General features: G+C 41.6%; 1 protein-coding gene and 1 long non-coding RNA gene across 5 annotated transcripts in view; one reads left to right on the forward strand and one right to left on the reverse strand.

The window, feature by feature from the left end:
• Tmtc2 (Transmembrane O-mannosyltransferase targeting cadherins 2) overlaps positions 1 to 15,356 on the forward strand; it is a 187,590-nt gene that overhangs the window by 91,080 nt on the left and 81,154 nt on the right. For all 3 annotated transcript variants that reach the window (XR_010891199.1, XM_067358977.1, XM_067358976.1), the window contains exon 2: positions 14,375 to 14,615. Coding sequence is in view for 2 of the 3 variants with exons in the window: in XM_067358977.1 (XP_067215078.1) it covers positions 14,375 to 14,615 (241 nt within the window). In the remaining variant the exon portion in view is untranslated. The remainder of the gene's footprint in view (positions 1 to 14,374; positions 14,616 to 15,356) is intronic.
• The window catches only part of LOC105668428 (uncharacterized), a 144,242-nt gene that overhangs the window by 32,308 nt on the left and 96,578 nt on the right, over positions 1 to 15,356 (reverse strand). For both annotated transcript variants that reach the window (XR_010891204.1, XR_001100095.2), the window contains exon 5: positions 7,057 to 7,241. This is a non-coding gene — a long non-coding RNA (uncharacterized lncRNA). The remainder of the gene's footprint in view (positions 1 to 7,056; positions 7,242 to 15,356) is intronic.

Raw genomic sequence — 15,356 nt, forward strand, 5'->3', positions numbered from 1 at the left:
CTACGACGGCGACGTTACTGGAGTCGATAACGGTGGAAGGAAAAGCCAATGGCAAAGAGAGAGCTCGAAATGGAAAGAGCGAAAGCGAGAGAAACTCGTCTCTCTCTCGTGGAAAACGACGTGCACCGGCAACGTCGTCGCTAACGGCCGTAAATGGACGGTCGTTGAGGAGTACGGCGAGGGAAAGAGGCAGAGAGAACAAGAGGCTACGCCAGATGGATGGAGACAGCGGCGGGAGGAGATGGAACAGGGGGGTGGGGGGGGGGGGTGGAAGAAGGCGGGAGTGGGGGGGGGGAGAGGGTAGAAAAGAGGAAGAAAAAGGAGATACCTTTATTACTCGAAGAAGAGCGACCGGGAAAATAGAGAGACAGGTCGTCTTCGCCCGTGGCAGCCTGCCAGGACCTCGCGGCGGGCGCGAGGAAGGAGCGAGAGCTATATCGGGAGGACTCGGTTGCACGGTAAGAACCGTGCGGCGTGCGAAGGGAAAGGGGGGATACGACACACGGTTCAAGGGACACGCGCATCGCGGTATTGCCCCGAGACCATTTTCTATGCAAAATAAAATATTGCAAATATGACGGAAGCGGTCACACACGCGCGTGCACACGTACAGACAAAAAGGCAGAAAAAAAGAGGGAGATAGAGAGAGAGAGAGAGAGAGAGAGAGAGAGAGAGAGAGAGAGAGAGAGAGAGAGAGAGAGAGAGGAATGCTTTCCTTTTTGGACAAGGGGAGAATTCTGCAAAGCCGGTCCTTTGCAAAGTCGAGACAGAAAGGGACATACGCGCAGACGTTGAAACATTCGATACTGTGAATTTGATATTTCCCTGGGGCGCACCACCGTCATACGTATTCCCGCCTATTTCCGCCGCTGTTTCGGGAGAATTCCGGATTATCCAATCGGTCACCAACGGCGGCTTTAAAATATACACGGCGCGCCGGAAGTTTCCTTCCTATCCGCGTCTCCTTCCCGTCGAGGACTTCTCGCCGAATTCAAAGTCGATTTTTCTGTACGGGAAAATTCGATCCAAGTCCATCGCGCCGGGCGCAACTTTTTAATTTTCAACTTGGTAATTAAGCGTGGGATTAAAACTTTGTTGAAATAAAGTCCCCCGCGGGATTGATTGTGAAATAAAGCTTTTGTTATCCATTCACACTTTAAAAACTTAGTTCGCATCGTTGAGTGGCTCTGTAATCGGGCACCCTGCGAAATTTTCGCTAAGAGGATAGACTCGCTGCGTATTAAAGGAGTGCGCGCGCGACTCGAGCTGAAATAAATTCCCTGAAAAGATGTGTGCAGCGGGCGGAGATGCGATTCATTGTGATACTTGACCGTATGATTAATGGCGCTTTCTAATTTATGCAAAACCGTAATCGCACATCTATGTCGTCGTGTAGAGGCGACACACGAGAGCACGAAGGGTTAAAGATCGAAACGTACATTAATCACGATGATTAATACGTCGTTTTACGCGGAAGGGCGAACACCTCGAAGTTACACATTAATAATCGCACTTATTTCGCCGGGGCGTGTAATTAATAGCGGCAAAAATGCAATGGAGATTAGGTATGATCACTGAAAATTATATGACTTTACGACAAAAATCCTTAGTGTAATTTTGGACCTATTAGATCTATTGGAATTTTTTATTCGACGCTGCTTACATTTTGTATTATACTGTGTTATACATGAACTATGTAAAAGTTAATAATTACTGCTGCTAAATTATTTTAAAGCAAGTTTGTAAATATATTGAAAAAATTAACCGACGCGTTAAAAAAATAAACATTTAATTGAATAGCAGAAAAAATCTAAAAGAGGGGCACGAAATTACGGTTTAATTTAAACACATTATACGCGACATTCCGCATTCCTGACGGCGTAAATGCAATTCATCTCAGCCGCCGAGTGTCAGTTATCGTTAGCAGCATGGGTCGGCAGTATAATCCCCATTCGTTTCCACAATCCATTCAAAGGCATAATCACCGGCAAGCGCAGCGATCGCACGCCACAGCCCGGGCATTAGATATTTCGACAGTTTACGAACTCCGATTTCCCTCAACGTCTGAAATACCGTCATCCCTGTGCTATTCGCGACTTTCGGCCGTGCACATACGTGAACGCGCCATTGATCGAATAATGACCGAATTTAACCATCGTAAGTGAGGATAACGATCGGCAAAATTATACGTGGATGTTAAGTCGCGATCTCTGAAATTATGTGTTATTGAATTCGGATAAAAACGGAGATCATTTATCATTCAATTACTGAGCGAAAGATCAACGACACTTATTCGTGAAACATATTGCTTTAGGAATAGACTATGTATATCCATCATTATATCATTGACAAGAATCGACGATTAATCATCATCTAACAAGAAAGAAAAACAGCTCTCTATCATTTACGAGGGTTAGTTTCATAAAATGTTCTAGATTTTCTTCCAAATTCGGAAAAATCCAATTTATTTATATGTATACATTCTGCAAAATCGCAACAAGATACGTTTGTTGCGAGTGTATTAACGAGATAGAGGTACGTGCCGTTAGGCGATTGAAACTCCAACTGAATCTCAAATAATGATCGACGCGGCGAACCAACACACAACGGGACGACAAGACTTCGGAAACGACATCGAGCGGAACGAGGCCGGGCGGAGAACGGGGTATGTAAAAGCGCAGAAAGGAGAGGCGGATGACTTCGTGCCGAACGGCACGAGCAGGTTATTCGCAAATGGAATACGTATAGATCGCGCCCGCGCGCCAGATTGGGGACGGTGATCGATGGATGGTGGGTGGATTGGTTTCACCGGAATCGACCGTTAGGAGATTGACCTCTGTCAGGGGTTTCTATTACGACGTCCTCGAGTCCTGCGGCGTACGAAGGAACGAAGGTCGTCCTTTCCCCACGAATCCGCACGGCTTTTCTGCGATCCCTCACCCGCCCCCGCTTTCGTATCCCCCATTCGTCGTCTCGATTTACGCCCGCCGATTTTCACGCCCTTCCCGTAGAACGGAGACGCGTATATATTATACGAGGGAAAAAATCTGACGCCGCGAGCTGACTGAAAGGAGCGGAGCTTATAAAGGCGGTCTCTCGTGCTGGCTCGTCCACAGATTTGTGAGACCGTTTCTTGCAACGTCGCGATAAATGATCGCGTCGGTACCGAAACAGATGCGGCATTGAAATTGAGAGTGATCCGGACGCATCTAACTTTATCCAGCTATTATTTGACAAAATTATAGACGATATTCTCTGTCAAACAAGCTTATTTTTTAAACAATTATCTTCACGTCTTCAATTTCCATTATTAAATCGAGATCTGATTGATTTAATAAAGCAAGGAATCTATTAGTGTCATATTAAAAATTAATTCGGAGAAGAATCTGCGTTAAGATCAACGTTGTGAAAATGCAATTCGTAAAAGTTATGCAAATACCGTGCAAAATTAAAGAATTTTTATTATGTCATATTTTAAACAACGAATCTATGTTACTAATTAATTCTGCTTCTAAGTTTTTTAACGAAACTTGCAAAATCTGGAACAATTTGAACTTCTTCTTAATCATTTGATCGTTCAACAGATTAACAAGTAACTACTCGGATTATATCGCTACTGCGGATATATCGACCGCGAAATTCTCAGAGGGATACAAATCTACTGCTTATGTACTTACGAAACGCTCTGTAGATCATACATCACGAGATTCATCTAAACGAGAGCGCCTTCCGATTTGGCTCGCGGCGTCCTCTAAACTGCCGGCGGACAAAATATTTATCGTCGCATTCGATACGTCGCACGGACATTTCCCGATATATGACCGCGATATAAATTTTCCATGATCAATTCGAAAGAGCCGCTTCCGGGAGATTGGATAACTCGCGTTGTTCCGAGGGTACACGAAAGTCCGTGGATCTTATCGTGCCCGACGATGCATAGCGAATAATAGCCGGTGCGGGTTCCCGCTCGATCGCACGAACTAGAGCACATAAAAGAGAGAAAAAGAGAGAAAGAAAATGAAAAAGAGTAAGACAAAGCGAGCATTTAGACCGAACGATTCTCGAATGATACCGTGTATAACTCGTAACGTAATTTTAATTTCAAATTGCATCGCGTCGTATAATATTGCAGCGTTACGTTCACGGCGCTACTTTATCTTTAATCCCTCAAATTGGACGACCAATTTTCAAAATTATAATAAAGAACGCAAAGATAATATATATATTCTAGGACTTGGCAATATAAAAAAGATTTATTTATTTTTTGAGATATTTTTTTCTATTTTATGCTATGTATAAATGTGCAATATTGCGCACTTTTATACCCTGAATTTTCTTTCAACTATTAATAGTGTATACCAAGATCTTATTATCATGCTGTAGCGAGCGCCGATAGATTATCGATGTGTGTACATGCCGATGAGGCCACTTCTCACCGCCTCATTATATGTGCGGCCACCATGTGGTCCCGATAACCCTTTTACGTGACGAGACCCGGGCGGAAGTCACACCGCCGTAATTACGGAGATCGGGGGAACAAAATATTGCGAGTTCGCGCGAAATAACCCAAGAGCAAAATGAGTTTCGCGAAGCGATTTGACGAGATTAATCGATCTGCTTTGCTTAATAATTATCGCCGTCCCTCCGCGAACGTGCCATTTGCGGGCGCGATACTTCGCCGCATCTGTTTCGACGGCGCGACTTAACCCAAATTGCTTTCCTGAAATCGATTACAGCCGGTGTAACAGCGTCGCGGCGCTGAATTTCTATTACCGAATACGATTCCGAGTCGAGCCGGCGTCGCGTTGCGCCACGTCGAAAATCCACACGAATAATTTTGACGCACACACGAATGATCGTGGATAAATATTCAACGAGATTTCAATTAACGCTGTACTATCGCCGTATTACTATGTTTGTTACTGAAATGCGACAAAAAAAAACTGCAATTTGTAATTATAATAAAAGACGATAAGCTGGAGTCTTATTACTTATTTTTAAGACGGTGCCTACAAAGGTACACAACATCTTTCAAATTTTATCATTTAATCTACATAATGCATTTTCCACTGTAACCAATAATGTTAATGATGCATTACTTGCCATACTAATATTACATATCATATTTTTATAGTACTTTGAACTTACTTTGAACAATATCAAAAATAAATAAGAAAATATTTTTCTTCTAGAGAAACATTTCTTCTTTAATGGCCACATAGAAAAAGATTAATGGCTAAAGAAAAATTCCACGTAATATTTTGATCCACCCAAACACAAATAAAAAAATATTTTTCTCCCGAACAAGAAACATTTCTGCTTTAATGGTCACACGGAAAAAGAGATTAATCGTTAAAGAGGAAATTCCAAATAATGCATCATCGTTCTTTCAATCGTGCGTCTCGCCGCTTAAATAACATATAACATACGTAACGTCAATTGAAATCTGACAAAAAGAGTTAATGCCGCGAAATGAACGAACGAACGAACAGAATCCTAGGTTCCAATAACGTTTTAGTATTTTCCACGCTCGTCACCGTTTTGTCAGGGCGTGATTCCAGCACTCTGCCGATCCGCAACGCGGAATCGCACGAGTAAAATAGCGGAATAGAACGGTGCCGACTCGCTCGGGCGCGTCGCTCGTCGACGGCGCTGCGACTGAAGGTGCACCCGCGTAAGAGACGCCCGAGGGATGGAATGAGTTTTCCGGACGATTTAGTCAGGTATTTATTTGGCCTCCCCCGCGCACTCCCCCGCAACGCCCCTTACCGACATCTTCGCGGTTCTCGCTCCCGAGACTATCTTCCGGGAAATGCCTGACATAATGTAGCGTCGTCGAGCTATGCGCTCCTTCGCATCTCTCTCCTCACACCCTTATCCTCCTATTGCTTTTCTGCTTTTCCTCGTTTTCCACCTTTCCGTCCTTTCTCTTCACGGTAACGTCAGTGTCTTTCTCCGCGCACGTCCATCCCTCTCATCTATCGATTCCCACGCGAACTTTGAGATGGAGTTGCACTAGCTATCTTTAAAGGAAATATTAGTTATTCCGCTGTTTCGATCTATTTTTGCTGATACATCGATATCTCAAAACACGAATTGCTAATATCGTTGAATACTTGAAAGCAGGAAGAGAATACGGTACGTACAAATATAGAATATCGATCCGATACTATTAAGTGGATAATATCGATCATCCGTAAAAACTAGCCATTCAACCTTGTTATCTTACTGTCTTTATCGCAGGATTATTTTAATTAGAAAATTGATTCAATCAATTACTCATTAATATATAACGTCCGATACAAATTATTGACTCATTTCTTTCTCAATGTTTATCTTCTTCTTTATTTATCGTTTGCATTTTTATCTTCCGGCATATTTCTCTTCATTATTTGTAGAACTTACGGTACAAAGTAGAGGAAGAACGTGAATTTGGAGATAAGCGAAAGATTACAAAGAGTACTGAATAAAGAGAGGAGAGGAGAGGAGAGGGAAAGAGAGAAAGGGAGAGAGAGAGAGAGAGAGAGAGAGAGAGAGAATATGAGGGTAGTCTGCAAATTGCCACGCGCCGCATCATCCCCTGGGATCGTGCAGCCAGCTCTCGTCGAAGAAGCGGCATCGTATCGTGTCGCGTTCATCGGTGTGAATTTCTATCAGTCGCGGTGCTGCGAAACCGCCTTATCGCGCAATAGGGAATCACGCTACGAAACTCGATCACGGCCGATCGTATCGAGCATATCTCTGTGCTGAGATGCTAATATCATGAATTATTGCAACGAGCAACTTTAGGTATAGCGATGTTCTAGATACAACTACAAATGTCCCACCCTCTTCTTTCTTACCGTGTAAAATTTACTTCTTACGATAAAATTCACGCGATTCTATCGTGACAAAATAAAATTTCAGATTAAAGGATTAAGAATGAAATTTTTATAAACTGGAAATCAGATTTTTGGGATCGCTCCAACGATTTCTCGCAGGAGCGTTTCAACACGCACGACTCTTTCTGTACCTAGAATAAAACACAATTATTTTCCTGTGAAATTTAAAACTTACCGAATATCAGGGTGGCGGGTAGATGCGCAGAAGCTACAAAACGTTAACTGACGAATACTTAGTACTCCAGTGACGCGTTTCGCCTGCCAACAGTGGTCCCGTAATATCGCGTGACAAAAGAGTCACAGGCGCACTTTAGACAGCGATTATAAATTCGACACGAATCGCGTGACATACCCAATTGTCTGTAAAAAAAATAATAATAAGTATATAAAGCAAAAATTACAAATATCGTTTACGTTATAAAATGGAAAAATCGAAATTATCCTCTTTCAAAAAAGGCATGTTATAAATTTTTATGTACTTTAGAATTTTATATCATAACATTATAAGGCACAAAAACAAACAAAGTGTACACTTTAATATTAATATTTATTTTGTTTATTAAATTTACAATTTAAACACATCTGCAAAAAATAAACGGCTCTTTTTTTACTTTGTATATAGCGGATATTTCGAAAAGGCAGTTCTATTATTCATATTGGAGCATATTTATCTAGCGAGTTTACCACTGAAAACTGAACGAGCGTCGTTCTACTTTTACCGCGGTTTGCCTAATCGATATGAATTTTTATTTATCGAAGGATTAACGGATCTCATTCGAACGCGAATCGAAATGCGCGCTCTAGCCGGAGAATGGGAATGATCGCGGGTCAGAAGTTTATGAGATCGCACGGGCCGGGAGAGGTTTTCACCACGTTGCAAAAAATTTCCATTTGCGATAATACCCTGGGTTCGCGCGATGGTGCATAACCGATTTTCTCGCTGCTCGCCGTAATGTAAAAAGATAGGGATATAAAATCTCGTAATAACCGTTATACCATCCGCATGCTATGAAACAGGTATCTTTGTCTCTTTCTCTCTCTCTCTCTCTCTCTCTCTCTCTCTCTTTCTTTCTCATTTCTTACTTAATTCTCTACTGACTTATTTGGCTGTTTCTTTCCGCCATCTTCTTGTCATCACATCCGCTATCTCTGAACTGTTAATTGATCAAAAGAATCTTATTTTTTTCTTGAAAAATTTCTATAGCGACATCGCATTTTGCAGTGACTTCGCCGCGGCGCGATAATGCACCAGAAAATATCCCATCTTATATATGTACCTTTACGATCTTGGCAACAACGTGCGAACATATTTTTTAATCCCGCGCGTTTGCGAGGACCAAACATTTTTATATCTATCTGTTGACTTTTCTCCGGAAAGAAATTTTGATAAGGGATCTATTCCACTGTATTGAGAGAAATAACAATATACGTTAAAAAAAAAAAGATAAATTTCAAAGTCAGATTGAAATATTCTGCACGGCGCATAAAACTCGCAACTACTCTATTATCGGGACGACAACAGTAAATCCTCAATCTAAACATCAGAAAGGCAATAAAGAAGAAGCAGTATACATAGGGGATGCGTCACACAGTGTCGTCGGTCGTTAAGTCTAATGCAACACCCGCGTACACTCGGCCAACATCGCTCGTTTCAACGCCTGCCACCCTTCGTGCTCTTACATCGGCTTGCTATAGAAACTAGATGTAATCGATAGGACACCTACCCGTCTCCTTCTCCCCCTATCGTCCGTCCTTACTTTGTCGCGTCTCCCCCCCCCCCCTCTTTTCCCGCACCCTGCTCTATCGCACTTTCGCCACCCTCCCAGTCTTTCATAATGCCGGCACTATATGCGAACCGGACGAAACCACGGACGGAGATTAATCATCGGTCGATTTTAATATCGCCATCGCACGGGGTATCTATACCCCCAGGACAAGGCGGGGGGGGGGGGGGGGAGGGAAGGGACCATCTAGCTCTGTAATTTATTAATTCATTTCTGCGCGCTTGGGGGCGCCCAATAACTCTAATTTGACCACGGTCGTTAAGCGCTTTCCGATTCGGCCCGCGCGGAGGAGGAAAATTGAATCGGCGTCGTCTTACGTAAGTCGATGAGGCTTAAAGAGGTCGGACGAGTATTAAGTGACTGGACTGCGGGCACCGGGGAGGCGAAAGAACGCGCGAGCTACCCATTCCGAATCCATTTACGTGACGTCGCGCCGTTTCTTCGCGAACCCCAGAACGGGCTTCATTAATGTCACGCGCACGTTGTCATAAGCGCGCATTTCGGTGTGTGCGCGCGCGTGTGTGTGTGTGTATATGTATGGGTGTGCGTCAACAAGAATACACTCGCCTCCCTAATGGCTTCGTCGGTCCGCGAACGTTTACATTTGTCATACGCGACACATGGAGAACACGACGCCGCGTCGTTTTTTCGGAGATTATCAGACGAGACGTTTCGGTGACGTTTTCTGCCTTTCGGAAAGAAGGTCGTTTTCTCGTTTTTTTTCTCTCTCTCTCTTTTTTGTAGCGTGGCTGTCCGATTTGTGAAACTCGTTTATGTAAGCATAATGTGCTGGTTTTTGGCCGACTCTCGTTGCAAAAACGAGCAAATGTCAGTATCAAGTCCCATCACTTTATAATTCTCCACTGCATAATTTTTAACGGGCATTACGGTAATTGCAGGCGTTAAACAACACATCTGTGAAAAATGTTCAGGAGTTCGCGGAAAGACGGAGTTTAGAGTGCAAAGAGAGCGGGTACTCGAGCAAGCACGTGCTTGGCGCGAGAGTTAACTTTATGACAGAAAATCGTGCTGTATTCCTTCGTGCGCCCGAGACGAGCTTCATTAACGTCACGCGCGTTATCGTGAGTTGTTGTACACGACTATTCTACACAGCTACACAAAATACACATCCTGCTGTACGGCGTCTTTATTTTCCCGCGGATTTCAAAGAAGCAATTCACCATATCGCGCCATGCGAATATCCCATCGCCCCGTCGTTGAAATCATCCACGTGCGAACCTGCCGTGATGACAGAGTGATCGATCTCTAAATCGGCGAATGTATCTCGCGGATCTACACGCGCCATTAAACGCGGCCGTCTCGGTGCGACCGCGACGTTCATTATCAAGATTAAATTTCGACGTCATTTCACTCCGGCATGCGATGAATTAACTTCGCTGCGTCATCCTGCAGGCCTCATAGAATGAAGAATTAAGAATGAAAGTCAAACAAAAGTGATACAAGTCGATAAGTAAAGAATGAATAGGAATCGCGTATAGAAATTTTTGCTTCCAAAGGGAAACGTATCTAATATATATTTTATCGCTACACATTTTCATTAATCAAACAGTCATAGCTGACGTGACATGATAAATGATAATATACTGTAAATATCTCACATTTTTCAATAAAACAAAGAATGAATCTGAAAATTTCTGTTCCATTTGCACTCCATTTTTTTTTCTACGTGCGTTATTCGTTCGGCTACGTCAAAATTCAGGATTCGCAATAGGGATTATCCCTGTGAATTGAATTGCAGGGACGTGTAGATGGCAAGGAGCGACTTACTTGTGAGCTCCCTTGGTTCAAACGAAGCGGAAAATCGGAGTGTGCCGCGGCAGAAAAATAACTTCTAAACGAGGCGAGTGCGAATTTTCAGAATGCTGCAATCGGCATGAATGGGGATTAATTGATGGCTCCTCGGCCGTCGCGCCTGGCCGGGAGAGATTTTACAAATTTTCATTACACGCAGAGCTAGCCCGACACGGGCGCCCGAAAGCTCCGCGAGCGAAAAAGCGTAGAGGACGCGCAATCTCGATTACTCGCGCACAGCTTCACGGACAAACTCATTCCGGCATAACAAATTATTCGGGAAAACGACGGGAATTGTGCGGGAACGACTAACAAGAAAGTAATTTGGTGTCGCACGTTTTACGCGACGTCCCGAATTGTGCGGAGATTTCGGTGCAGACTCGACGCAAAATTCATTCGCGGATTAATAAAGGAAATATGTACTCTCTTAAATGCATATTCGAATCATATAACGAACCTAAATACTTAAATTCTTCTAATTTACACGCTTTAATTAGAAAACTTCATTTCAATAATGTGCATTCATTAAGCCCCGTTATCACATTTCTATAATTTGACGTAATTTCGATAATTAATACTGCCTCTGATTGCGGATTTATATTAAAATACCGTAGCAGAATACAATTCAAATACATTTTTTATTGATAAAATTGAAATATAGAATAGATATTTAAACGTGCGATATATTTTCATTTAAATTGCTTTAATTATATATAAACTGCTCTCGTATAATTAAAATCACAATAATTTCACAATTGTATAATAAAATATTTGCAATCAAATTTGATAAAAAAAGTTTGATGAAGGAAAAAAGAATCCCGAAAATATTTTCCAAAAATTATATAGTATTAAATATTTTATTAAAATCAAGTATTACTTATAAACTTTTCTAAAAGATTTATAAAATAACTATTGTTATTTTTTGTGAGATGTTTTCGTAAGAAAATTACTAAATCAAAAAATGCTGTTAACATTAGATACATGTATAACGTAGAGATTATCTGGCACGACGAAGAAAATATTATTTAAGAGCGTAACTTGTTGAAGCTGTGGCGTTAAAAATTACACGACGCAACGTTGACGGGGATCTCCGTTCTATTTTCTCAACGATGCAGCCAAGAGTGTAGCCTTTGCTATCGGGATCTGGAGACGAACCGAAACATCGAGTTCATCGATACCCATGAATATTGATCGGCCGTCGATTAGAACGGCTTCGCGCTCGAGACGAGGGATCGTCTATGCGATTTGACGAAGAAAAAGTTCGGCGAGGCGTAACGAGTGATGGCGCGCTTTTACAAATCCTTTTACACCGCGTCCGGCAGAACCGCGTTAATTCGATGAAAGCGACGGCGAAAATAACAAGATTATTGAACGTATCGCGCGAGTAATTCGCGAGATGCGCGCGAAAAGGAACGGCAAGAGGCAATGGAAATGATTCAAGATGACGGAAGGTTTTCCACGGCACGGCTTTAAAGTATAAATAGACTTAGCCGCGTAAAACATTATCGTTTAGCTTTATTCATTTCGCAAAAGCAGTACGAAGCGCTTCTACATCGTCGTTGCGGCAATCCTCCTCTTTTCTTTGAAGGAACAAACGGATTTAGCCGTGCAAGCGTTCAATTATGTCTTTTCGCGAAGGCAAGAAAGAATAAGGTAAAAGCAAGATCGTAATTGCAAGCTTTCTTTGCGTATCGAGTTCCGCGATTTTTGCTAAAGTCCGCAGATAATTCTGAAAAGACTGTGCTAAGAATTAATTTCATATTAATCCTACATTTATTGTACGAAATTGTTGCAACATTTATTCCGATGTCACAATTGCCTCCGCATTGCGTCCTTTTTAACATCATTTATTCATAGAGATATAATGATTGAAAATGTAACTCGAACAATGTCATTTTGCGTCGCATGTCGGTTGTCTCATAAACTCGAAGTTGATAACTGCCATCGATATGATATCTTTTACTGCCCACTATAAAAAAAAAAAATACGCTCTTGCTATAAAACGCATACGCCACCATTGCGAAAAGTTGCGATTGCTCGAATAATTGCGCCAGTAAATGGCTCCAGCTTTCATTTAGAGCACTGCATAAAATATGAATAAAAACAATATTCAAACGCGTATTTTATATATATATATATTATTACTTTCGAATAACTGCTTTTACGTACGTATTTCGTCAAAATCACTTCCCATACTCTCTTCCTTTTTCTTTATGCATTATTTATCGCTTTCTCTTATATACACATTTCGCATTCAAATCGATATTCAGCACAGATATAAAAATTATTGATGAGAAACGAGCGGTTTTAAATTATTGAATTATCCTGGAACATCCTGGATATACCGATGGTTTCTCCATTTAAGGCCGCAATAAAGAGACAAAAGTGCACCGGGCAAACGGCCCCATTACGATCCTCGTGCAACCATGTCGTCGTCGTCGTTCTAGCGCCTCCTTCAAAGACGACCGGCGGCTCTTAAGTTCATGAAGTGCTCGAAATACACTTCGTAGTTCTTACACGTAGAAATATACATATGTATCCGTGAGAGTGCAAGCGACGATATAAGACTGAGCGATAAGGCCGTTTCACCGGAGCGCTATCGCCGTCGTAACCATTTTCGTAGGCAAGCACACTACGACCTGCGTAAGTGATCTTCACGTACGATTGCTCCGCCAGCGAAGTAGGCGATAATAACAAGTATCCCATATAAGCGGCATCGAACTAATTGCGTTTTCTCCCGTTTATTTCGTGAAATGGTAAATTCAAGCCTTGAGATTTGATAAAATACATTGGAAAATTTTATTTTTTGAAAGTTATCTGATTTCTAAAAATAATTTCTAGCTAATCTCTGTTTACTGACGTGCAAATTTAAATTAAATTTTAGACTTATATATACAATTCCTATATTTTTATATAATTTCTGTATTCTCTATTTCCGATCATTTTGTATATCCTCATTTATAAATAACAATTTATATATTAAAATGTTATTCCTGGCGTAATAGCTATTTTATTAAATATCCTATCAAACAAATATAATGCTCTTTATTAATTTTCAATTTTATTCTCCGAAAGCAAAATTCTCGAATGAGGTCTGAATGCGTTGACGCAATAATATTTACGCTGATAGGGAACGATCGATCGATAACGAGCGCGAAAATTGTTTCTGCCAACTAATACGCGCATGTAGATGGTGTGTTCGCGCCGCAAGTAATTAATTCACGTACGCGAGATAAAAATGGTTTATTAAATGCCACCCTGAATGATTTGTTGCTGGCATTCGGCCCGAGAACTCTGGTTGATGCGGTTAACGCGATGAACTGACCGAAATGTTGCAAGTCCCGTATTAAATTGCATAGCATTGCGGGAGAATAGGCAAATTGAAACAGCTTATTTTATTTTAACCGCAAATCGAATTGTGTTAGGTATAATAATAGATATCTCGCGGTTTTTAACACAGTTTGTGGCTGTGACCCGACGCAGGTTACATTATTACAATCTGATTGAATTACGCGCGAATCACGGCGTATTAAAAACCTGATTTTGCCAATTTTTGCTCTTTCCATCACTAGTTTTATTGTTTCGCGAAATGGGTTATCGGTAATTCGTATAAAATCAAACAATATTTCCATCAAGCACCGAAAATATCCATATTGCCATTTAATATTTAAACTCTAATTAATTTTCTCGACTTTATTTGTTCTAATTTTATAGCTCTATAAGTTATTCACGATACACAGAATAAAGAATTTATACATGGCTGTCGACGTTTTTTAAATAACATATATATTTGTCCTTCATTCCGAAAGGATTAAAAGAAAGTTTCTATTTCTAGCAATAAATTTTCTATATTCGAGAACACGATATATAATTTGCGCTATGCTTTTTCCGTTGCAGAAGAGCCATCCTGACGAATCCCGACCTACTTGCGAGCACACCGTGGTATCGGTTGCTCGAGAATGACTTTTGGGGAACACCGCTGACGGAGCGCGGCTCGCACGGCAGCTATCGACCGCTCTGCGTAGCCACTTTTCGTCTAAACCATTTCCTGGGTGGCCTCGAACCCTGGGGATACCATTTGGTGAATGTGGCGCTGCACGCCGCCTGCACCGTTCTCGTGGTCAAGGTTGCCAGAAAGGTGAGTGACCACTTGCACGATCTCTGAGATTGCATCCCGTAAAATAGACGAGAGTCAGTTATTACGATGGAATTAAAAAATTTTGACAGCGCGCACGTCATAACAATGTCTCCCAAATGCCGCGCGAATTTTACGTCACTACAACAGAAATAAGATAATGGTGACACCTGTAGAGCGCGTGTCACACGGGAGTTTTGATAATATCCCACGCCATACTGACCGCTAGAAATAAAATTCTAAAATTTTTCGCCTGATGCCGGAATATTATTTCGTTAACGTTCGCGCTATACTTCTCGTCTGGTTTAACGGTTGACGCATTATGCGAGATTAACGTCACGTCTAGAATGCGCTCGTTTCAATGGTGAGCCATTTGTCAACATTTAACGGGGAGAATTAATCGTTAATTCATTTCACCGTCGGCACTTTTGTTTTCCGTATTCATACAAATCGTCTTCATTGTTCGCGATACAGAAGAGCGATACCGTGAAGCAATTGTAATTCAAGTATAATAAATATTGTCGGTGGTAGACTTAATCCTCCTTTCATCAATTACATCACAGCGCTTACTGTAGTCCTTACTGTGACGTTAATTTGTGCGGTCTTGTCGCGGGAAATTAGAGGCGCAATTCGCTTGGCGGTGAAATTCGTATGAACCCATCTCATTATCAAATAGCGCTGGATTCGTTTTATATCGGAAATAAAGCTGCAAAGTTTCTTCTTATTTTCTTTATCGGAGTACAT

This window comes from Linepithema humile, chromosome 7 (assembly GCF_040581485.1).
Source record: "Linepithema humile isolate Giens D197 chromosome 7, Lhum_UNIL_v1.0, whole genome shotgun sequence".
NCBI lineage: Eukaryota > Metazoa > Arthropoda > Insecta > Hymenoptera > Formicidae > Linepithema > Linepithema humile.